Genomic DNA, 24227 nt, shown 5'->3' with positions numbered 1-24227 from the left:
AAAAATTACTTGTGTCATGCACAATTGTTAACAGACAGAGATTATTTAACTTTTAACTCACTGTATCACAATTCCAGTGGGTCAGAAGTTTACATACACTAAGTTGACTGTGTCTTTAAACATCTTGGAAAATTCCAGATAAGTATGTCATGTTTTTAGAAGCTTCTGATAGGCTAATTGACATAATTTGAGTCAATTGGAAGTGTACCTGTGGATGTATTTCAAGGCCTACCTTCAAACTCAGTGCCTAATTGCTTGACATCACGGGAAAATCAAAAGAAATGAGCCAAGACCTCAGAAAAGAAAATTGTAGACCTCCACAAGTCTGGTTCATCCTTGGGAGCAATTTCCAAATGCCTGAAGGTACCACGTTCATCTGTACAAACAATAGTGTGCAAGTATAAACACCATGGGACCACGCAGCCGTTATACCGCTCAGGAAAGACACGCGTTCTGTCTCCTAGAGATGAACGTACTTTGGTGCGAAAAGTGCAAATCAATCCCAGAACAACAGCAAAGGACCTTGTGAACATGCTGGAGGAAACAGGTACAAAATTATCTATATCCACAGTAAAACAAGTCCTATATCAACATACCCTGAAAGGCTGCTCAGCAAGGAAGAAGCCATTGTTCCAAAATCGCCATAAAAAAGCCAGCCTACGGTTTGCAACTGCACATGGGGACGAAGATAGTACCTTTTGGAGAAATGTCCTCTGGTCTGATGAAACAAAAATAGAAATGTTTGGCCATAATGACCATTGTTACATTTGGAGGACAAAGGGGGAGGCTTGCAAGCCGAAGAACACCATCCCAACCGTGAAGCATGGGGATGTCAGCATCATGTTGTGGGGGTGCTTTGCTGCAGTTGGGTCTGGTGCACTTCACAAAATAGATGGCCCCATGAAGAATGAAAATGTGGATATATTGAAGCAACATCTCAAGACATCGGTCAGGAAGTTAAAGCTTGGTCACAAATGGGTATTCCAAATGGACAATGACCCCAAGCATACTTACAAAGTTGTGGCAAACTGTGGCAAAAGGACAACAAAGTGAAGGTATGGGAGTGGCCATCACAAAGCCCTGATACTCAATCCTATAGAACATTTGTGAGCAGAACTGAAAAGGCGTGTGCGAACAAGGAGGCCTACAAACCTGACTCAGTTACACCAGCTCTGTCAGGAGGAATGGGCCAAAAGTCACCCAACTTATTGTGGGAAGCTTGTGGAAGGCTACCCGAAACGTTTGACCCAAGTTAAACAATTTAAAGGCAATGCTACCAAATACTAATCGACTGTATGTAAACTGACCCACTGGGAATGTGATGAAATAAATCAAAGCTGAAATAAATCACTCTCTACTATTATTCTGACATTTCACATTCTTAAAATGAAGTGGTGATCCTAACTGACCAAAGACAGGGAATTTATGAGGATTAAATGTCAGGAATTGTGAAAAACTTGGTTTAAATGTATTTGGCTAAGGTGTATGTAAACCTCCGACTTCAACTGAATAAACAATACTGAAATGAGAGGAGAATTTCACCACACTTAAACTAAAATGTAAACAAACTAATTATGTGATGTGAAAATCAATCCAGCCATGGCAGAAATGTACAAAAACAAATTGATCCTGTCCTTTCTCAACTTGGCCATTTATTATTGAAACAAAGAGAGTGGGATTTGAGTGTGCTGAGGATGTCGTGACAACTTTCAAAAGCATGGCCACCACAATGGAATGCACCCACGGTTTTGGGTTGCATGCAGGAACCTGCACATGTGAGCAAACTCACATGAAGACACCCACCCCCACTCACTCACTACTTACCCAGCATTGTTGCTGACGGCTGTGAGGCTCTTTACACCAGTCTTTAATAAACTGTTGATAAGGTTCTCTGGGATGCCACACAAACCAAAACCTAGTGAGAGAGAAAGAGAATCAATCAATGTTTACAGTCATTTCTATTAAAAAGGAGAGCATGGCCCATTACTATGAAGTGGACACAGGGCAATGTGTGAGTGAGAATTTCCCCTGCTGAAAAAGATAAGCAGCATGCCATGAACTGGTTCATATAACACATTTGCCCATATCCAAGTTTATCTATACCCTTCTCTTACAGCTGTCACTGTAGACTGTTTACCCCTTAACACTTCATAGATTTGAAAGAATTTGATAGGAGTGTAAGCAAAAAACATTCCAAGCCTATCAGAGGGCAAGGTGGGGCTATTATAATATTGTTAATACCCTTCTCTTACAGGTAACACTATGAAGTGTTAAGGGGTAAACAGTCTACAGTGACACCTGTAAGAGAAGGGTATTAACAATATTATAATAGCCCCACCTTGCCCTCTGATAGGCTAGGTGGAATGTTTTTTGCTTACACTCCTATCAAATTCTTTCAAATCTATGAAGTGTTAAGGGGTAAACAGTCTACAGTGACATCTGCATTTGTAATGCATCACAGGAAAAAGCCCTTTCAAACCCCACAGTGAAGTCCTGATGGTCTCCTGATATTACCTCCCACTAGGATAGTGGCTCCACTGGGGATGTCCTTCACAGCGTCTGTGGGGTCTGTGTAGAACTGGGAGTTTCTCTGGCTGGAGGTGGAATAGGAGCAGCCACACATCTGGGGATGTGAGATAAAACAACAAACTATACTGAAACCTCTTGAATTACTCTTAAACTAACAATAAATAATAATACAGAGGGCAAAAAACCTAATGAGGTTTTCAAGCTACTGAATCTGGTGGTCACATTGAGATTGACTTTAAAGTGTAAAAAGGTAGACTCAGCTAAATGACGTTGCTATGAGCAGCTATTGGACGCGTTTGAGTGGTAAGGCTAAAGCAACCGACTGTAAAAAAAAAGTTGAGGAGTGAAGACGGGGGAGGTGCATCTGTGACAGCCAGGCCAACAAAAAAAAAAAAATGATTGGTTGACAATAGAGCCTCCCACAATGCAGGCGATGGCTCCAGGAGGAAGTTGGTGAAGAGCAACTGCTGAAACTTGCAGTTGACTGCAGTCAAAACTTCATGACCATTGATCACATCAAGTTCACGAAGTTGGCATGGTGGCGCAAGTCTGACCATTTTTATCCGCTGAACGCAACACACTTTGAAAGGCCAACGATAGTCACCGACTTCACAAAAGTGATCCGCTCTAAGGTAGCCATTGACATGAGCACGATGCAAGACTTTGCTCTCACACAGAGTATCAGTGCATGTGCATGCTTCGCGCTGCTACAACGTGGTAGCTACAAGACCAGCTACAAAACAGCTGAGCACTTTAGCCTCACGGGGGGGGGGGGGGGCACGAACTCAATATAATGTCAAATGACTGAAACCAAATCAACCAGTGTAGTAATTATAAATGGACCTACATTCATATAGTTTCTTGACTATATGAAGCGAGCATCAAAAATTCCAAGAACGATGGATTTTTGGGGACAATTTTGGCAGGGAGGAAATCAATTCCACCGGGGGCCGCATTCGTACCTCGTTGAAGAAGACCGAATGCTGCCCCTGGTGCAAAATGAGTTTGACCCCCCTAAACAAGGCAATCAGCCCTATAAAATCAGCACTTCACATTGACCGCAGTGAGATAAAAACCCAGGCCTATAGTAAAGAATGTATTCAACTACAGCACAGGAAAGATTAACAAGAAAGGCACTGGCACAACAAACAAAGTGGACATGTGGCAAGGAAACAACAAGCTTGAACTGGTGGGATCTTGGGAACTCTGCAATGAAGCAAATTTCTACCGCTGAGACGTGGAGAGCAGACGGAAGCCATTTAACCTCATCAAGCTTTTTATTTTCAGCCATTATCCCACCACTCGCTCATCCATTAACTCCTCCACTGTAACTAATTATGTCCACCGTAACGGACTACTGTAGATGGAAGGCTCACTGGAGGAAATCGGAAGCCTGGTGGATCTGAGACGGTCTCTGACAATACAGAAGTTATTTTTCTTAGCTCTGACATTAACCTCAAGTCCCTGAAGTACAAAATAAAATATTATTCAAGTGTCTGCAATCACCCCCTGAATGTAATTAATTTAGTGGTCCGTAATAACCAGCTTAAGTTGACATCCATTATCCCACCTTCCACGCTACTATGATCCATTGAACTATCGGGCAGGAGTATGATGGATTTCTGTCATTTGACATACATGGCTCGACTTTGCCCTCAGCTCATGTAAAAAGGAATTAGATATTATGGCCAATCAAGTGGAAGGAATATGATCCCAGAAGGAAAAAAAACTTTCTAAAATAGGTTTGACTGTAAACCTTGGACCAGCATCTTGTGTTAAAAGGCCCAGTGAAGTCAAAAACGTGAGTGTTCTGTGGTTTCTAGGTCCACACTATGGAATAATACTGTGAAATTGCATACACCAGGAGGTAAATTAGTTGATAGACCAACAAGAAATATAGTTCCAAGCCTCCCTGTCAATAACGGCTAGATTTTGTTTTTCCAACCCCTATCAGACCACTCCCAGTCGTAATAAAATTACTGCTTGAGAAATATATATATATTTTTTTTTGAACCTTTAAAATTGAAAACAAACACATTAAGGTACTTGACTGTTACCGAGAAACTATTTGTTATCATGGTAACAAAAAAAAACAGTGGCATTGGGCCTTTAAGGGTATATACCCAGGCTGACCTAGATGGAACCTTTCAGGAAGATAAACGACCATTAGCTTTATTTACTGTTATAACCTACAACACCTTATATTAGGGTCAGTCTACACACACTGTACTGTGGCACAAATAACACACAGCAGCAACTGCATTACATGTGACTAAAGGAGGTCAAAACACAAACAATACAACATGTTATAGGATTACTGAGAGGCTAACTTCTATTGGTAATGGGATGCACAATAAAATGCATAGAACAATAATGGCATTGTGTCAATGACTGTAATTCCCTAATCATTGTAGTGTATAGCAAAGCACCTCAACTCCTCCACAGAGTTGAGAGCAGACTAGAGTTTTTGAAATGAACCTCCCGACTCCTTCGAGTCGCTATGCAGTCGATTCTTCAAAAACATACTTTCTTAAACCCTTACCGTGTTCTTATGTTTGTCCTCGGTTGTTGTGTGCCTTTCTTTGTTTGCTGAAATCCATACTTTTTAATAAAACCTTAATCAAATACAACCCCCGACTGATACTGGTATCGTCTGACAGCGACTTGATGTAGTCGGAGGTACACTCCGCCCACTCATGTCTCCACACAACTCCGTTGATGTGAAGTGCATCGTTGAGTTTTACTTGGCTATGTAATGTGCTGTACACACTCAAAAATTAACTTATTATATAACAGAAATGCAAACATAGACAAGATTAACAATACCTTTATTGGAGAACTGTAGGCATTGCTTTATTTTCTACTACCGGTAGACTACACCTCAGTTTACAGACTGTTCTGCACTACAGTTTTACATGCCTCTAATTTTGGCTGTCCTTTTAGTGCACATTGCTTGCAAAGGGTCTGGGGGCACTGGGTTGCAACACAATGGAAACATTCTTGGGCTTCTGAGTTATACTACATCGGTAGAGGTCAATTCTTTATACAGTCTAGCTGGGGGAGTGTCTTCAATAGGAACTAGCTACTGTACACAATGAACACAGTGGCACTGGCAAAACAAACAATTGGTCACATTGAATTGGAATCCTAAGTCCTTTCTCAACCAAGGTCATGTGAGTGTGTAAGGGTGACAGACTCGTTATAGTAGCTACAACAGTAGCCAGCTAACATGCTGGGAAACATGTATGTGTCCAGTTGCAGGTGGTGCATTTTAATTTAGAAAATGCTATGTTATAAAATATATATATACAGTACCATTCAAGGGTTTTTGTTTATTCATACTATTTTCTACATTGTAGAATAATACTGAAGACATCAAAAGTATGACATAACATATGGAATCATGTAGTAACCCAAAAAGTGTTAAACAAATCCAAATATATTTGAGATTTGAGATTCTTCAAAGAATCTCAGCTGAAACCAGAATTCATCCGTGAAGCGCACACTTCTTTAGCATGCCAGTGGCAATCGAAGGTGAACATTTTCCCACTGAAGTCGGTCACGATGCCGAACTGCAGTCAGGTCAAGACCCTGGTGAGGACGATAAGCACGCAGATGAGATTCCCTGAGATGGTTTCTGACCGTTGGTGCAGAAATTCTTTGGTTGTGCAAACCCAGTTTCATCAGCTGTCCGGGTGGCTGGTCTCGAATGTGGAGGTCCTGGGCTGGGGTGGTTACACATGGTCTTTGATTGTGAGGCCAGTTGGATGTATTGCCAAATTCTCCAAAAACGATGTTGGTAGAGAAATTAACATGGAGTGCTGCACCAGATGACCTGGCCTCCACCATCACCTGACCTCAAACCAATTGAGATGGTTTGGACCGCAGTGTGACGGAAAAGCAGCCAACAACGCTCAGCATATGTGGGAACTCCTTCAAGACTGTTGGAAAAGCATTCCAGGTGAAGCTGGTTGAGAGAATGCCAAGAGTGTGCAAATCTGTCATCAAGGCAAAGGGTGGCTACTTTGAAGTATTTAAAATACTACAAGATTCCATATGTGTTATTTCAAAGTTTTGATGTCTCGTCTTTGGCCACATTCACGTGCCAAACAAAAACAACTTAATGATTAGTTGACAATAGAGCCTCCTACAATGCAGGCGATGGCTGCTGGATGAAGTAGGTGAAGATCAAATACAGAAACTTGTAGTCAACTGCAGTCAAAACTTTGACCTTTGATCACATGATTTTTGTCAAGTTCGTGCAATGTAGTCTGACCATTTTTATCCCCATAATGCAACACACTTTGAAAGACAGTGACTAACGATGGTCACTGACTTAACAAAAGTGATCCGCTCGAAAGCACACAGTTTTCAAAAATAGAAGGCAATCGGAAGGAGGCAAGATCAAGTGGAACAACTGAACAACAGGCACAACGATTTCTACTAGTTACCACAATCACAGAGTAAAAATTGTCTGTATCGTAAAAATGTTGCTTTTATGGTAGGTTATTCATAAGGTTAGCAGTGTGGTCAAGGTTAGGTTCAAAATCACATTTTAAGATAAGCAACTGTAGAAATAAGCAGGGTTTATGACTTTGTGCCTGTGCTAACTAGTGACGACCAGGCACAACTCCGATATAAAGTGTTTGTCCTCAAAGTTGCCGGGATTTCACGAGTCCTACTTATATCAGTACACTTGTAACAACCTAATTTTTGTTAACCAAAATCGACACTCATTGACCTCCATACAAAAACTCCTTGCTTGGTGTGCGAAACCCCTCTGAAATAACACCAAAATCATGGGCATTCATATGGAGTTGGTGACCCCCTTGCTGCTATAACAGCCTCCACTCTTTTGGGAAGGTCTTCCACTAAATGTTGAAACATTGCTGCGAGGACTTGTTTCCATTCAGCAACAAGAGCATTAGTGAGGTCGTGCACTGATGTTGGGAGATCAGTGGCGTTCCAATTCATCCCAAAGGTGTTCAATGAGGTTGAGGCCAGGGCCCATGTGCAGACAATGTGCAGACAAGTCAAGTTCTTGACAAACCGTTTCTGTATTGACCTCGCTTTGTGCACAGGGGTATTGTCATGCTGAAACAGAAAAGGGCCTTCCCCAAACTGTTGCCACAAAGTTGGAAGCACAGAATCGTCTAAAATGACATTGTATGTTGTAGCATTAAGATTTCCCTGGAACTAAGGGGACTAGGGACTAGGGCTTTCTCCTATAGAGCTCCATTTTTATGGAACGGTCTGCCTACCCATGTCAGAGACGCAAACTCGGTCTCAACCTTTAAGTCTTTACTGAAGACTCATCTCTTCAGTGGGTCATATGATTGAGTGTAGTCTGGCCCAGGAGTGGGAGGGTGAACGGAAAGGCTCTGGAGCAACGAACCGCCCTTGCTGTCTCTGCCTGGCCGGTTCCTCTCTTTCCACTGGGATTCTATGCCTCTAACCCTATTACAGGGGCTGAGTCACTGGCTTACTGGGGCTCTCTCATGCCGTCCCTGGAGTGGGTGCGTCACCTGAGTGGGTTGATTCACTGATGTGGTCATCCTGTCTGGGTTGGCGCCCCCCCCCCCCCCCCTTGGGTTGTGCCATGGCGGAGGTCTTTGTGGGCTATACTCAGCCTTGTCTCAGGATGGTAAGTTGGTGGTTGAAGATATCCCTCTAGTGGTGTGGGGCTGTGCTTTGGCAAAGTGGGTGGGGTTATATCCTTCCTGTTTGGCCCTGTCCGGGGGTGTCCTCGGATGGGGCCACAGTGTCTCCTGACCCCTCCTGTCTCAGCCTCCAGTATTTATGCCGCAGTAGTTTATGTGTCGGGGGGCTAGGGTCAGTTTGTTATATCTGGAGTACTTCTCCTGTCCTATTCGGTGTCCTGTGTGAATCTAAGTGTGCGTTCTCTAATTCTCTCCTTCTCTCTTTCTCTCTCTCGGAGGACCTGAGCACTAGGACCATGCCCCAGGACTACCTGACATGACTCCTTGCTGTCCCCAGTCCACCTGACCGTGCTGCTGCTCCAGTTTAAACTGTTCTGCCTTATTATTATTCGACCATGCTGGTCATTTATGAACATTTGAACATCTTGGCCATGTTCTGTTATAATCTCCACCCGGCACAGCCAGAAGAGGACTGGCCATCCCACATATGCTCTCTCTAATTCTCTCTTTCTTTCTCTCTCTCGGAGGACCTGAGCCCTAGGACCATGCCCCAGGACTACCTGACATGACTCCTTGCTGTCCCCAGTCCACCTGACTGTGCTGCTGCTCCAGTTTCAACTGTTCTGCCTTATTATTATTTGACCATGCTGGTCATTTATGAACATTTGAACATCTTGACCATGTTCTGTTATAATCTCCACCCGGCACAGCCAGAAGAGGACTGGCCACCCCACATAGCCTGGTTCCTCTCTAGGTTTCTTCCTAGGTTTTGGCCTTTCTAGGGAGTTTTTCCTAGCCACCGTGCTTCTACACCTGCATTGCTTGCTGTTTGGGGTTTTAGGCTGGGTTTCTGTACAGCACTTTGAGATATCAGCTGATGTACGAAGGGCTATATAAATAAATTTGATTTGATTTGATTTAGCCCAAACCATGAAAAACAGCCCCAGACCGTTATTCCTCCTCCACCAAATATTACAGTTGGCACTATGCATAGCGAAAGGTAGCGTTCTCCTGGCATTTGCCAAACCCAGATTTGTCTGTCAGACTGCCAGATGGTGAAGTGTGATTATCACTCCAGAAAACGCAGTGTCCAGTTGCAGGTGGTAAGTTTTAATTTAGAAAATGTTTGCTCCATGAAGTAATCCAATAATGTGTATGCCACCATCTTGTCTATTTCAAATCTTCTCCTGAAAGGAAGAGGTGAAGCGAGAGGGACAATTGGGCCAAAAATCTGTCTTATTTATTTTCTTTTTTTTTTCGCTCACCAAGTGAGGAGTTTTTGTATGGTCAATGAGTGTCGAATTTGGTTATTAACAAAAAATGTAATGGCTTATTTGTCTAATGTGGCTTATTTGATGAATGAAAGTTTCGTAATAATTAGGTTGTTACAAGTGTACTGATATAAGTAGGACATGTGACATCCCGGCAACTTTGAGAAAAAACACTTTATATCGGAGTTGTGCCTGGTCGTCACTAGTTACCACAGGCACAAAGTCACAAACCCCGCTTATTTCTACAGTTGCTCTTGTTCTACGAACATGTGTCCACATACTTTTGGTCATGTAGTGAACATGTTTGGCCGAATCGAGAACAAAGAAAGAATTGCCAATACCAGCTTAGAAGAAAAATAAGGAGACGTTTTGCATAGGCAAACCTGTAACATCCAGTTATGGATAAAAACATATTTTGTTACATCACATTGTCGTCTGGTGTACAATCTGTAGCTAGGAAATACCTATGATGAATAGCATGGAATGGAAGCATCAAAAATCACCCGCATTTATAAAAGGTATCATCATTACTGGTAGCCTAACATTAGCAACTTCATCCAATATTTTATGGGGCAAGCCTATATTGTAAATGAAAATAATGAATTTGGATTTCAATTTAGGGGTTAAAATTGAAGGTGCCCTATGTGTCCCAAGCACTAAAGGCAGTCTCCCAATCGCTGTAGCTAGTTAGCTAGCTATATAGTGGTCTATTCGTATTTAGTCTAACGTTATTTCATTGACGCATTTTGATACTGACCTTGAACATGGAATGGGTGATGGAGTTCAAATTGGGTCTGCAGGTGGCAGATATATTTTTCAATAATAAATTCTCCGCTCTTGACAATACTTTGAGGGCCGCCATGTTTTTGGAGCTAACCACCAGTCTTCAAAATGATGAGCAACGTGGGCTACCGGGCGGTTGTGTTGTGTTGTGTGTGTGTGATCCCAGCTGGTTAAATGACACTGAAACTATAAGGGTGTACGGGGCGGGGCTAGCGGAGGAGAGACAGAGGCTCGGCGAAGCGCATTACAATTTAACCGTTTCGCTGCTAGCCACCATGAGTCCAAGTGCTGCGGGCTTTTGTTCTAGCCTAGCCCATATGCTATCAACCGATTTAAAAATAACTATTCATTTTGTTATACATGTTCTTGGCTGGAACAAGCCGTCACTGTGGGTTCCCTAAACCAGCATTGACTGCAGTATATAAATGCAATCGCCAATAACATAATTACATGCAATTGACAGAGTGGACAAATCCATGGATATATTTGGAGCAAACATGTCGTGGATCAAAGTGCCGCAGAAAAATCAAATAAAGACCTTTCATCACGTGAATAATCATAGCGTCACGTGACAGTGTATTTAGTCATGGCGGACGACTGCAGACGACAGGGGTTTGAGCTGGAGAGAAGGATTTTTGAGTTGGACAATAAGTGCGCCAGTCTCAGAACTGAGAAACAAGGTATGTGTACACAAAGTTACAGTGATCAAGAAAGGTAATGTCGCGTTGATGCACCTCGTGTTCAGTTGAAAGCTATTTTCCGCTAGCTAGCTAAATTCGCTAGTGCTACCTAATTAATACCATGTACACTTGTCCAATGTCGTAGCTAGCTACTATACTAATTGAACGTAGCAGGCGTAAAAAGACCGCGTTACTTCGTTGGTCACCTTGGTATTGCAACAACCCTAAACCATAGTTATGACAAAGCATACGTTTGCTAGATAACTAGCTATCTTGGTTTGCTGGGCTACGTAGCTAACGTGATTTAGCGAGCAAGCTTGGTGGCTAATTCTGTACTAGGTAACGTTTAGTTAGGTATCGTATAGCTAACAGCGTTAACTTAATGTCGACAAAGATACTGTCGAGCTATGCTCCATTTATAATGTACTTTTCGACACATTCAATGCCTATACAAGTATTGTAGCTAGATTGCACAATGCCCTTTAACGTTAGTTTAACTAACAACTTCAACATAACCCATCGACTTGCCACAAACAGCGATGTTCTCCTGTACAGATCCGCTGAATCAGGAGAGAAACCGTTAGCTAACGTTAACTATTTGGCCGCAGAAACCGTGCACACCACCCCGGGCCCTACCCAACGTTAGTGGTTCAAGCTGTTTTCTAACTAGTCTATTCTTAAATGCTGCATGGATTAACTAGCCTAACACGGTTCACGTATTCCACGTTGTGTAGTTCGTGTTCACGGCCAATTATCCAATTTAAATTACTACCATCTCTCTGATTTCGACATTAGGCACTGCATACTACTGATTCTGGTGAAATAAAATAGGTGTCGCTAAACGAATGTTTAATATGTGATACGAGTAATACTTAGTCTCTAGGCTATGACAGTGTAGCTATGACAGTGTAGACTATGTCCACCGTTGTACACACGGTTTTTTACAGACTAACTCAAGGGGGAATTTCCTTACATTCTATGCCACTCTCTGAGAAACGACTTTGTAAAGTCATAGATATGATCTGTCTTTATGATGACTAACATTTTAATTGATACATTGAACTCTGTAAACATGAGGCACTGTTTACATATAGGCCTGTAATATGTCCTTAACATACTTTATTTTCTCCTAGATGATGACTATTTACAGAATGCTTCTGCTATACTAGAAAAGTTGAAAAGCTTTTACAGACAAGGGGGAGAGAGTAGCAGTCTGCCTAAACTGCTTCAGGATTACACTCAGGTATTGCAGTTCATTAAATATAATTGTTCTAGATAGATTCTAGACAAAATGTTTTAGGCTAGGTGTAGATTCCAATGTTATTATTCAATTCCCTACATATCTGATAAAGGAAATTGTTACCATTCTGTTTTGGTGAGATATATGGCATGCTCAGGCTGGATCACAAGACTAGCAAATTCCCCCAAATGTTCCACCTGCTGTTTGAAATCGGATGATAGTACTCAATTGTATTAAGTTGTTGTCATCCAATGACATGAGCTTAAATTAGCCTGAAGGTGTGAGAGCGCATACACACTTCTCTGTCCTTGATGCTGGAAGTTTCAACTGACCTGTGTCCTCTGACTATGTTCACACATTTTTAAATGTATTCTTCCTCACTGCCTAGAAGCAACTCAATCACTGATCTGTTAGTGAATGCAATATTTTCATCCCTTCACCTGTCAGACCATAGAAGATCAGTGACTACTTTCAAAGATGAAAGGACAGAATGATGGCCTTCAAAAAAGTAGTGGGGCTAGGCCACAAATATGGAAATCAGAAGAGTTCAAAAGATTTGAATGTTAATTTCAAAGTACAGCGATAAACCGTGACTTGACACATTTGCTACGGACATTGACAACTTCCAACCCACAGTCTGAGTTATCCACATCATCCCCACCCACCATAATCAACATAGGTTGGTGACAAGAGCCAGGTGGAGATAGAGAATTTCTTGCACCCTTCGCCTAATTGATGGAAGAATTGGCCAACAGCTTGTGGGCAAATCTAGGCTCTACAAAAAGTCTGCAGTTCACCTGCATTAGAGTTGAAGGTGGCATGTGATACCTGTCATGTTAACCAAAAATCGATAAATTAATACAGTGAATAAGCACACCAGATCTCAATAGATGAATTGCACAACTATAATTGTCAAATCATATTTGTGTTAAAGTGAAGAATGAGATGAGTGTGTATTGTTCTGTGTGTGTAGGTGATCCTGGACATCACGTTCTATGAGGAGAACAAGCTGGTGGACCAGGAGTTCCCAGAGGACTGCTCACCATTTAAGATCCAACAGCTGCTGCAGGACCTCACAGAGCCAGAGGTGTTGGCAGGGAGGCTGGCACCGGCCCAAGAGGTGTGTGCAAGAGATTCAGCCCATCATGAAGGGCAATGCAAGTGCCAAGGTCCTCATATGCACAGAGTATTTTGTTCACTAGTTAGCAATTTGTTATTCTTCAATAACACAAACTCCAAAGCATATCGGGGGGAGGAAAATGGGTTTATTCAAAGAGGTCAAATCATACAGGGCGGTAGATGGTCATTCTCCCCTGTCCTCAGTGATGCTCTGTAAGTGGTTCTCTCCAGTGACTATCTCGCAACAGAACAGAGGAACAGCATGTAGTTAGTTATAAGACCCATCCCTAGCCTGTGGTTGACCAATTAGAATTCCTTGCAATAATACTAGCCAATGGCCAAATAACAAGTATCCTATTTCAGAAGACATAGTCCTCACATGTCTCTGAACCATTGATCAATAATTCCTTATTACAGAACAAACACTTTGATGATACATTGATCATTAGTTCTATTCTTGTACTCTGTCTCTGCGTTGTGTATTTATCGTCCAAATATTATTACACACACTATTGTTAACTGACAGCTCTCCCTGTTCCAGGTGCAGTCAGTCTTGGGGCTAGAGGTGTTGGAGTGCCTCTACTGGAGACGTGGAGCACTGCTCTACATGTACTGCCACACCCTCCACCAACGCAAGCAGTGGATCAAGAAGAACAAGGCCACTTTCCTCAAGGTAGGGGCACCTCTACTCATTTGGCCAACTTCTAACTTGATATAGCAAGCATGACTTGAATATCAGTGCTCCTACCACTAGCAGAGTGCCGGTTACTCATTCTTAGTTTGTCTTTTTTCAGTGTCTTCAGGAGGGTGTACGCTACCTGATGAGGATGCTGCAGGTGAGGAACTCTGTGAAGCTCAACGACGGGGTGGTGTTTCATGACTCTGCTACCGCCAACTTCCTGGCTGAAGGTAAGCATCATTGGATTGTTATGGCTTGTTTTAATATTGTGCCAATGTTACACATTTGTTTAGTTGACATTATCAAGACAACCTTTTTCTTTACTTGATTTATATTACATCCTTGTTTTGTTGACTATTCTTTTGTCAAGGGATGAGAAAATGTCTGATTTTGTTTTTCCAACAGGCATCTTTTCAGACACCCACCTGTTGACGATGATGTACATCGGGGAGATGTGTTTCTGGGCAGTGAAGTACGAGGACTGCAGCGTTGATTCCACAGAACGCAAAGAGGACCGGCTCCACTTCCGGGACATTGGGACACAGATCCTGCACAAATACGTGCTGGCCTGTGAGGGCCCTCTTCAGGGCCAGGGCTGGAACACTGAGAATGCCAAGGAGATCCTTAGTATCTTACAGTGAACTGGGGAGGGCTCTGTGTACAAGTTGCCCATAGGGACTGATATTGGATCAGATGCTCAAACCCCAAATTGTAATGCTAAGCATTAAGAGAGGGGGAGGGGGAATCTGACCTTAGATCAGTTTCTATGAGGAACTTTTTCCCGTTCTGAAAGGCTCCGGCTGAAATAGGTGGGCAAGGTTGGGGAAGAATGAAGGGGCAAGGGTATGGAGGGATGTTAACAATTTTATTCTCCGTGTCTCCTGAAAGAAGCACTTATCTTCCAGATTCTGGACTGTTGGACAGGCATGTGTTATGCTCTGAGAATGTGGTAGAATAATATTAAAAGATTAAGAAAATAACACATTGTTACAAAAAATAAAACAAAGATTGTTTGAAGATTAATGATAATCCACCTGGTAATGAGACATCGCACAGCAACTGTTTTTATTTATTTGTTTTTATTTTTTTTAAATTAATTGCATTTATATAAATATATATTAAAGTTAAGGTGGGGAATACACGGAGTTGGAGACTGATGGATTCATGAACATTTTCGAGTATGTACAGTTTTGTTTAAGATATCAGCTTTGTAATATGCGACTTCTTTTTCTCACTTATAAAACACATTTTTTTTGCCCACACTTTGACAAGGAGTAATGTCCCAGTGATGGAAACTTTGATATTTTGATAGTATGCATTTAAATGGAGAATCTCTGTGGTGTTCATTTTGAAGGAAAAAGTTTTTCATTTAATTTTATGTCGTCATTGAAAATAAATACTGTATGTTGGTTTCAAAATGAGTTGTAAAACGTATTGCACTGTATAACTACAATAACCACAATGCACCTCTTTCACGCCAACAACAAGGAAGTGGGCGAACTACCAACTACAAGAAACGTCAGCTTCGTTGTCAACTTCACTTTTCGCAGTAGTTAGCACCCTATTTGAGCTTTTATAAATGTTTAGCACATAGAGGACAGCGCAGACGCATTATCATTCTTACCAAATCAAAAGCAAGATGTCAGGGAGAAGTCAGAGCGACGAATCTGTAGTTATACGAAGTCTCAGACATTTCCGAGAGAAGTACTTCAATGCAAGGAAAAACGTCAGTGATCAGGTGCATGCAGCAGAAGTCCCCAGTGAAGATGCACCGCCGGGCTTTTTGGACTGTTTACCCGTAAGAGACAGGCCTTTATAAACGCCAGTTGGCTACTTCACAAGATTAGATTTTTTGTTGTTGTGGGGATCAAATGAGAAATGCCATAACATGCTGTGAGTATAAGGCAAGTAACATGGAATATTTTAATTTATCGGACATTTGATAAATGTACTGGTCATCCTTATGCATTGGGTGGGTAACCTATTAATCAAATGTATTTATATATCACAGTGCTGTACAGAAACCCAGCCTAAAACCCCAAACAGCAAGCAATGCAGGTGCAGAAGCACGGTAGCTAGGAAAAACTCCCTAGAAAGGCCAAAACTTAGGAAGAAACCTAGAGAGGAACTAGGCTATGAGGGGTGGCCAGTCCTCTTCTGGCTGTGCCGGGTGGAGATTATAACAGAACATGGCCAAGATGTTCAAATGTTCATAAATGACCAGCATGGTCAAATAATAGTAATCACAGTGAACAGGTCAGTGTTCCATAGCCGCAGGCAGAACAGTTGAAACTGGAGCAGCAGCACGGCCAGGTGGACTGGGGACAACAAGGAGTCATCGTGCCAGGTAGTCCTGAGGCATGGCCCTAGGGCTCAGGTCCTCCGCGAGAGAAAGAAAGAATTAGAGAGAGCATACTTAAATTCACACAGGACACCGGATAACACAGGATAAATACTCCAGCTATACCTGACACATAAACTACTGCAGGATAAATACTGTTTGGCCAGAGCCTTTCTTATTGGACCAGTTCAGGTAGTCCAAGTCCATTTTCTTTCGTTTGGTGGTGCCTATGAATGTTTGGTGAATATGACCCTGATGTGTAGACTCATCAAAACAGTCGTATGCACCATCATCAACCAGCAGATTCAATACTTTCAATACTCTCCTCCTTCTCTCCCCATCTCTCTCACTACAGGTGGACCTACAGTTCCTGATCATGACCCTGCTGTCTCCTGTGGACCTCTGTCGTCTGGGGGCCACTAGTAGCTACTGGAGGGCTATGGTCAGAGACCCCTTACTATGGAGATACTTTCTGGTCAGGGACATGCCTAAATGGCCCTCCATCAACCATGTGACCATGCCCCGGTTAGAGGCCTTACACACCCCTCTGTGTGTGGGGGAGAAGGAGATGGAGGAGCCAGGTCATGACTTCATGACAGAGTAGGTACTGGTCTGAAACTCTGGTATTGGAATGCATGAGGAAGACAAGGATTTACTGTGATATTTGGTAATCTTGCATAAGTTGAATGCACTGACTGATGCTCTGGACAAGAGTGTCTGCTAAATGACAAAAATGTAAGTAATGAAGCCTTGTCGAATACATATATAGTTTAGTACTCAGGCTATGGAAAGATTGTGAATGCATTTGGTTGGTAGATTGATTTTCAGACTTGTCAATACTTTTTGCTTGAGTCATTGGTCGTCCAAATGTATTAGTCACTCACTTCAGCAATGGAACTGTCCCTCCCTGCCTACCTAAGTAGTAATTACCTTTCTCTTCTTAGTTATCTAAAGGGCTACCCAGCCTGCAGACAGCAATGGTTTCCCCAGAGGCCGCCATACAGCGTTGTGACTTCCTTCCTCCAGTCGCTGGTGCCCACCGCCACTGAGCCGCGCTACGCCATGTTTGGCCCCGGCATGGAACAGCTGGATGTCTCCATGGTGACCAAGCTCATGCACACCCCAGATGTGCTCCCTGTAGCAGGGATACCCCAGAGACAGATCAATGGTGGGTTACCTACTGTCCTCTCTGATCCATCCTTTTACAGGGTGAACCTCCTCGAGACTTTCTGTTGCAGGCGAAAGCAAAATCAGAGTTACAATAAACATGTTTATTGTAATCCATAGTTACAATAAACATCCACCATATTGGTGTTACCTGAATTGTATTTGCTTACAATAATCTCAACAGTTGAATGCTGAATAGGTAAGTTAGGTACAGTACATGGCGAACCGTAGTAAAACCATCCGGCACTAGTACTGACCAACCAGAAGCAGTTGCCAAGTTCTGTGCTGTGGTGGGCGGCCCACCTAAAGCCTTTGTTTTTGGGGGGGGCTCACCAACTAAACAAAACCAATGTTGTTTTTTCCAGGTATTGGATCTGGGATTAGTTACGTGTACAAAAACCAGCACAAATTCAACATTCTGACTCTCTACTCAACCAACAGGTTAGTGTTATCACTATTGTCCTCCTATGACTGATAAGGGATGTAGAGTTACCATTCAAGGTATTGCAATGGCGCTCATGTGCATGCGTGTGTGTATATGTCTACCATTACCCGTTGTGGTTGTGTGTACAGGGCAGAGAGGGAGAGAGCCCGCATGGAACAGCAGAGTGTCAGCAACAAACTCTTCATCCAGGAGGGAAGGGACCAATCAGGACACCCACATTTTAGCCCCACCCCTCAGGTCCAGGAAGTGTGTCAGGCGGTGGATGGGTTCATCTATGTGGCCAATGCAGAGCCAGGAAGAGGTAATAGCAAGATTCCATTACATTCCTCATACTTGCTCCTATTCCTAGGGCCTTGTTGTCTCCTTGCAGGCTTTTTGGTCATTTAGCAGATGCTTACTCTTTATTCGTGACACAATGTAATCGCGATTTTCTGTATTCCAATCTCATTTTGTATGACTGTATGTGGCATGCCGTGTATTTAGAAATGACGCAGCTGTTTATGGCAATATCTCTACAACTGCCCTGTGAAAATGTCACCATATGATGTGTCTGTCTCCTATTAGGTGATGATGGGGAGGTGGAGTGGGCTCAGATCCAGGCGTTGGTGGACCCTGCCTTAGGCTCATCCTCCAGACCCCTCCTGGTCCTGTCCTGTGTGTCCAGAGAGGAACCAGACCAGATCAGAACCACCAGCTCCAATAGTACCAGAACCCCCTGTGTGGATATGGCTCAGAGACTCTGCCTGCCCATGCTGCCCAACCCCTGGATGGTGAGTCAGTGTCTGTCTCTGTCTGTCTGTCTGGTCTGGTCTTGTCTCTGTAGTGTGTCTGTCTTGTCTTTGTGAAATACCCTTTATATTTGGCCATGTCTCTTTCCAGGTTCAGGACACAGTAGCAGAGTCTCTGTCTGGTGTCTTAGATGGGATCTCCTGGCTGCTGGGGTGTTCTGGTCTCAGGCTGTAACTACCTGTCCAAGGAAAAACCTTCAGGACCGAAACAACACACTAAAGAACTGGCACAAATGATTCTGAAGGAATGTTTTCCCTCTGATGTGCCTTGTTTCAATGAATCACATAAAAAAAGTTATTATTGGGTAAATACAGTGTATTGTTTTTTGCCAATAGTGGGTTGTACACAAATAAAACATACGTTTTAACTGTAGCTATGGTACTGTAATTAATATTACAAAGATTAATGAATGGTTTTGATATTACTACTACTGTGTACTTTAGAATCATATTGAATTATATTTTTTGGTACCTTTTATTCAGGGAAATCATGCAGTTATTCATCTGTTTCTTTCATATAATTTATGCAATTTTATACTACGAAATGTGCATTGTTTTATTTTCTTTAATTATTCATGTGGTTATTTACCCCTCTATAAGTTGTTATAAAGGAACTGAAAATACATGCATGAGTATGTACCTCAGTGAAGTGTTGTTTCTTTCAGGACTGTGAGTTTGGAGTACATGTGGAATAGTCCACTGTTTACCAAATGGTTGAACATTGAGCTGAGTGTGTGTGGAACAGACAGGCATTTGCTCTGTAGTTCATCTTATTTGTCTAAAGTTGCTTCCAACCCTTTTCATTTCTTCCTTTATCTGCACCAATGTAAAATATATATGTATATATACAGTGCCTTGCGAAAGTATTCGGCCCCCTTGAACTTTGCGACCTTTTGCCACATTTCAGGCTTCAAACATAAAGATATAAAACTGTATTTTTTTTGTGAAGAATCAACAACAAGTGGGACACAATCATGAAGTGGAACGACATTTATTGGATATTTCAAACTTTTTTAACAAATCAAAAACTGAAAAATTGGGCGTGCAAAATTATTCAGCCCCCTTTAAGTTAATACTTTGTAGCGCCACCTTTTGCTGCGATTACAGCTGTAAGTCGCTTGGGGTACGTCTCTATCAGTTTTGCACATCGAGAGACTGACATTTTTTCCCATTCCTCCTTGCAAAACAGCTCGAGCTCAGTGAGGTTGGATGGAGAGCATTTGTGAACAGCAGTTTTCAGTTCTTTCCACAGATTCTCGACTGGATTCAGGTCTGGACTTTGACTTGGCCATTCTAACACCTGGATATGTTTTTTTTTAACCATTCCATTGTAGATTTTGCTTTATGTTTTGGATCATTGTCTTGTTGGAAGACAAATCTCCGTCCCAGTCTCAGGTCTTTTGAAGACTCCATCAGGTTTTCTTCCAGAATGGTCCTGTATTTGGCTCCATCCATCTTCCCATCAATTTTAACCATCTTCCCTGTCCCTGCTGAAGAAAAGCAGGCCCAAACCATGATGCTGCCACCACCATGTTTGACAGTGGGGATGGTGTGTTCAGCTGTGTTGCTTTTACGCCAAACATAACGTTTTGCATTGTTGCCAAAAAGTTCAATTTTGGTTTCATCTGACCAGAGCACCTTCTTCCACATGTTTGGTGTGTCTCCCAGGTGGCTTGTGGCAAACTTTAAACAACACTTTTTATGGATATCTTTAAGAAATGGCTTTCTTCTTGCCACTCTTCCATAAAGGCCAGATTTGTGCAATATACGAATGATTGTTGTCCTATGGACAGAGTCTCCCACCTCCGCTGTAGATCTCTGCAGTTCATCCAGAGTGATCATGGGCCTCTTGGCTGCATCTCTGATCAGTCTTCTCCTTGTATGAGCTGAAAGTTTAGATGGACGGCCAGGTCTTGGTAGATTTGCAGTGGTCTGATACTCCTTCCATTTCAATATTATCGCTTGCACAGTGCTCCTTGGGATGTTTAAAGCTTGGGAAATCTTTTTGTATCCAAATCCAGCTTTAAACTTCTTCACAACAGTATCTCGGACCTGCCTGGTGTGTTCCTTGTTCTTCATGATGCTCTCTGCGCTTTTAACGGACCTCTGAGACTATCACAGTGCAGGTGCATTTATACAGAGACTTGATTACACACAGGTGGATTGTATTTATCATCATTAGTCATTTAGGTCAACATTGGATCATTCAGAGATCCTCACTGAACTTCTGGAGAGAGTTTGCTGCACTGAAAGTAAAGGGGCTGAATAATTTTGCACGCCCAATTTTTCAGTTTTTGATTTGTTAAAAAAGTTTGAAATATCCAATAAATGTCGTTCCACTTCATGATTGTGTCCCACTTGTTGTTGATTCTTCACAAAAAAATACAGTTTTATATCTTTATGTTTGAAGCCTGAAATGTGGCAAAAGGTCGCAAAGTTCAAGGGGGCCGAATACTTTCGCAAGGCACTGTATATAGTATATAATTCAAAAGTTTGGGGTCACTTAGAAATGTCCTTGTTTTTGAAAGAAAAGCAAATTTTTTGTCCATTAAAATAATATCAAATTGATCAGAAATACAGTGTATACATTGTTAATGTTGTAAATGACTATTGTAGCTGGAAATGGCTGATTTTTTCTACATAGGCATACATAGGCCCAATATCAGCAACCATCACTCCTGTGTTCCAATGGCACGTTGTGTTAGCTAATCAAAGTTGATCATTTTTAAAGGCTAATTGATCATTAGAAAACCCTTTTGCAATTATGTTAGCACAGCTGAAAACGGTTGTTTTGATTAAAGAAGGAATAAAACTGGCCTTTAGACTAGTTGAGAATCTGGAGCATCAGCATTTCTGGGTTCGATTACATGCTCAAAATGGCCAGAAACAAATAACTTTATTTTGAAACTTGTTTACATACACTTAGGTTGGAGTCATTAAAACTTATTTTTCAACCACTCCACAAATTTCTTGTTAAAACAAACTATAGTTTTGGCAAGTCGGTAAGGGCATCTACTTTGTGCATGACACAAGTAATTTTTCCAACAATTGTTAACAGACAGAGATTATTTCACTTATAACTCACTGTATCACAATTCCAGTGGGTCAGAAGTTTGCATACACTAAGTTGACTGTGTCTTTAAACATCTTGGAAAATTCCAGAAAATGATGTCATGGCGTTAGGAGATTCTGATAGGCTAACTGAAATCATTTGAGTCACTTGGAGGTGTACCTGTGGATGTATTTCAAGACCTACCTTCAAACTCATTGCCTCTTTATTTGACATGGGAAAATCAAAAGAAATCAGTCAAGACCTCAGAAAAATGAAGTCTGGTTCATCCTTGGGAGCAATTTCCAAACGCCTGAATATGCCACGTTCATCTGTACACACAATAGTGTGCAAGTATAAACACCATGGGACCACGCAGCCATCATACCGCTCAGGGAGGAGACATGTTCTGTCTCCTAGAGAGGAACGTACTTTGGTGGGAAAAGTGCAAATAAATCCCAGAACAACAGCAAAGGACCTTGTGAAGATGCTGGAGGATACAGGTACAAAAGTATCTATATCCACAGTAAAACGAGTCCTATATTGACATAACCTGAAAGGCTGCTCAGCAAGGAAGAAACCACTGCTCTAAAACCACCATAAAAAAGCCAGACTATGGTTTGCAACTGCACATGGGGACAAAGATCGTTCTTTTTGAGGAAATGTCCTCTGGTCTGATTAAACAAAAATAGAACTGTTTGACCATAATGACCATCGTTATGTTTGGAGAAAAAAGGGGGCTTGCAAGCTGAAAAACACCAACCTTGAAGCACGGGGGTGGCGGCATCATGTTGTGGGTGTGCTTTGCTGCAGGAGGCATCATGAGGGAGGAAAATGATGTGGATATATTGAAGCAACATCTCAAGACATCAGTCTTCCTGAAGTTAAAGCTTGGTCGCAAATGGGTCTTCCAAATGGACAATGACCCCAAGCATTCTTCCAAAGTTGTGGCAAAATGGCTTAAGGACAACAAAGTCAAGGTATTGGAGTGGCCATTACAAAGCCCTGACCTCAATCCTATAGAAACTTTGTGGGCAGAACTGAAAAAGCGTGTGCGAGCAAGGAGGCCTACAAACCTGACTCAGTTACACCAGCTCTGTCAGGAGGAATGGGCCAATATTCACCCAACTTATTGTGGGAAGTTTGTGGAAGGCTACCCGAAATGTTTTACCTAAGTTAAACAATTTCACTCAATTAGATTGTTTATGTAAACTTCTAACCCACTGGGAATGTGATGAAATAAATAAAAGCTGAAATAAATCATTCTCTCTACTATTATTCTGATATTTAAAATAAAGTGGTGATCCTAACTAACACAAGACAGGGAATTTCTACGACGATTAAATGTCAGGAATTGTGAAAAACTAAGTTTCAATGTTTCGGGCTGAGGTGTATGTAATCTTCCGATTTCAACTATATTTAGATATGAAGAAGAAAGGGACACCTTTCACCTCTTCCATGGTTTCAGATGAGTGTAGACTGGAAGGAGAGGAGACAAAGAGAGGAAGCCATTTTAAAGTTTTGAGATGCACCCCCTGCCTCAGGTTGCTATACCAGTTCTGGGTGGTTATTTTTCTCTGAGGTCAGCATTGGCACGCTGAAATGAATTCACATCTGTCTGACAGGGGGAGGCGAATGTTCCTGTTTCTATCACCAGGGAGCAGGCCTGCTCCTGCTTCTCAGGGCCAGGGGAAGCCGTGTAGAATGTAGACTAGTTGGAGCATTTCGTGTGAAAAACAAAACCTAAAATGTCTAAACACAATCAAGAATGAACTGTTTGCTGAAAGATAAAGCATGGATGTTATTGTCTGATACAGTACATTAAGAGCCTGAGCCCCATGAAACCCCTGGCTGGCATAGATTGAAAGAGGTGTATAAGAGAGTTGACTAAATTACCTCTTTCATAAACCCTGTTCAAATACAGTTCTTTGAAAATGCACCAGATTTGTCTATTTCCTCTAACGTCTCTCTGACGGACCATGCTTTGGTAGGTGACCATGATACTAGAGTAGCACCTTTGCTCTGACCTATCCATTCATGTCAGATATGGGCGGACAGGAAACCGAGTGCCTTTTATCATTTTGTTTTATTCATGTCCCTTGTGGACGTAAGCAACTGATTTTCATCCCTCCTTTGCACACATTGTCAACTATAATAGGATAATGTGCCAAATTCAATGAAGCACTAATGTACTTTAACACCTGTCTTTTGTTCTAGTTCCCTTGGCAACAAAGTGGAGAATCGTCTCCCTAACCTACTCTTTTCTGCACCGCCGTCTCAAAAGGTCACAAAATTGTAGTAATCATCGTCACGGAAATACAGATTTAGAATGCAGTCATAATTGGTGCAATTTGGGTGCATTAAATCCAGTGTGAATAGAGAAGGGAGATGGCAGCAGCGCTCTCTAGATGGTGAAATCAGACTGGGCGTAATAGAGGAAGAGTGAGGGCTTTAATGTGACAACTGCCCCTTTTAT

The 24227-nt window shown here is 42.1% G+C and overlaps 3 protein-coding genes across 5 annotated transcripts in view; 2 read left to right on the top strand and 1 right to left on the bottom strand.

The window, feature by feature from the left end:
• oxct1a (3-oxoacid CoA transferase 1a) overlaps positions 1 to 10426 on the bottom strand; it is a 106670-nt gene extending 96244 nt beyond the window's left edge. Inside the window, exons 1-3 of one of the 2 annotated variants that reach the window (XM_021606527.2) lie at positions 10218 to 10426; positions 2515 to 2623; positions 1825 to 1915 (exon numbers count right to left, since the gene is read on the bottom strand). In XM_021606527.2, the coding sequence (XP_021462202.1) occupies positions 1825 to 1915; positions 2515 to 2623; positions 10218 to 10322 (305 nt within the window). In that variant the 5' untranslated portion in view covers positions 10323 to 10426. Of the gene's footprint in view, positions 1 to 1824; positions 1916 to 2514; positions 2624 to 5071; positions 5220 to 10217 lie in introns of those variants that run through there. The other variant, XM_021606528.2, reaches the window with a different exon arrangement.
• Positions 10427 to 10772: 346 nt separating this feature from the next.
• On the top strand, positions 10773 to 15379 carry c6h5orf51 (chromosome 6 C5orf51 homolog). The gene is made up of 6 exons (XM_021606531.2): positions 10773 to 10923; positions 12057 to 12166; positions 13137 to 13283; positions 13824 to 13955; positions 14077 to 14191; positions 14367 to 15379. The coding sequence occupies exons 1-6, from the start codon at positions 10830 to 10832 to the stop codon at positions 14600 to 14602; spliced, it is 834 nt and encodes a 277-aa protein (XP_021462206.1). The 5' UTR covers positions 10773 to 10829; the 3' UTR covers positions 14603 to 15379.
• A 57-nt stretch (positions 15380 to 15436) lies between these two features.
• fbxo4 (F-box protein 4) lies at positions 15437 to 19346 on the top strand. Of its 2 annotated transcripts, none has more exons than XM_021606529.2 (7): positions 15437 to 15759; positions 16658 to 16902; positions 17247 to 17470; positions 17835 to 17910; positions 18043 to 18215; positions 18479 to 18684; positions 18794 to 19346. In XM_021606529.2, exons 1-7 carry the CDS (start codon positions 15601 to 15603, stop codon positions 18875 to 18877), a joined length of 1167 nt encoding a protein of 388 aa, XP_021462204.1. In that variant the 5' UTR covers positions 15437 to 15600; the 3' UTR covers positions 18878 to 19346. The 2 variants fall into 2 exon arrangements, with proteins under 2 accessions (XP_021462204.1, XP_036836028.1); XM_036980133.1 differs by having other exon boundaries at positions 15452 to 15865.
• Positions 19347 to 24227: the final 4881 nt, after the last annotated feature.

Source organism: Oncorhynchus mykiss, chromosome 6 (genome assembly GCF_013265735.2).
Source record: "Oncorhynchus mykiss isolate Arlee chromosome 6, USDA_OmykA_1.1, whole genome shotgun sequence".
Lineage (NCBI taxonomy): Eukaryota > Metazoa > Chordata > Actinopteri > Salmoniformes > Salmonidae > Oncorhynchus > Oncorhynchus mykiss.
Note: the sequence above shows the minus strand (reverse complement) of the source record. Positions and strands in the feature narration are given on the sequence as shown.

Coding starts and splice junctions, on each gene's coding strand:
- c6h5orf51 (XM_021606531.2), top strand. CDS start 10,830: ATGGCGGACGACTGCAGACGACAGGGGTTTGAGCTGGAGAGAAGGATT. Junction 13,956..14,076: donor ACAAGGCCACTTTCCTCAAG/GTAGGGGCACCT, acceptor GTCTTTTTTCAG/TGTCTTCAGGAGGGTGTACG. Junction 14,192..14,366: donor CGCCAACTTCCTGGCTGAAG/GTAAGCATCATT, acceptor TTTTTCCAACAG/GCATCTTTTCAGACACCCAC.
- fbxo4 (XM_021606529.2), top strand. CDS start 15,601: ATGTCAGGGAGAAGTCAGAGCGACGAATCTGTAGTTATACGAAGTCTC. Junction 15,760..16,657: donor GCTTTTTGGACTGTTTACCC/GTAAGAGACAGG, acceptor CTCTCACTACAG/GTGGACCTACAGTTCCTGAT. Junction 16,903..17,246: donor GGTCATGACTTCATGACAGA/GTAGGTACTGGT, acceptor TTCTCTTCTTAG/TTATCTAAAGGGCTACCCAG.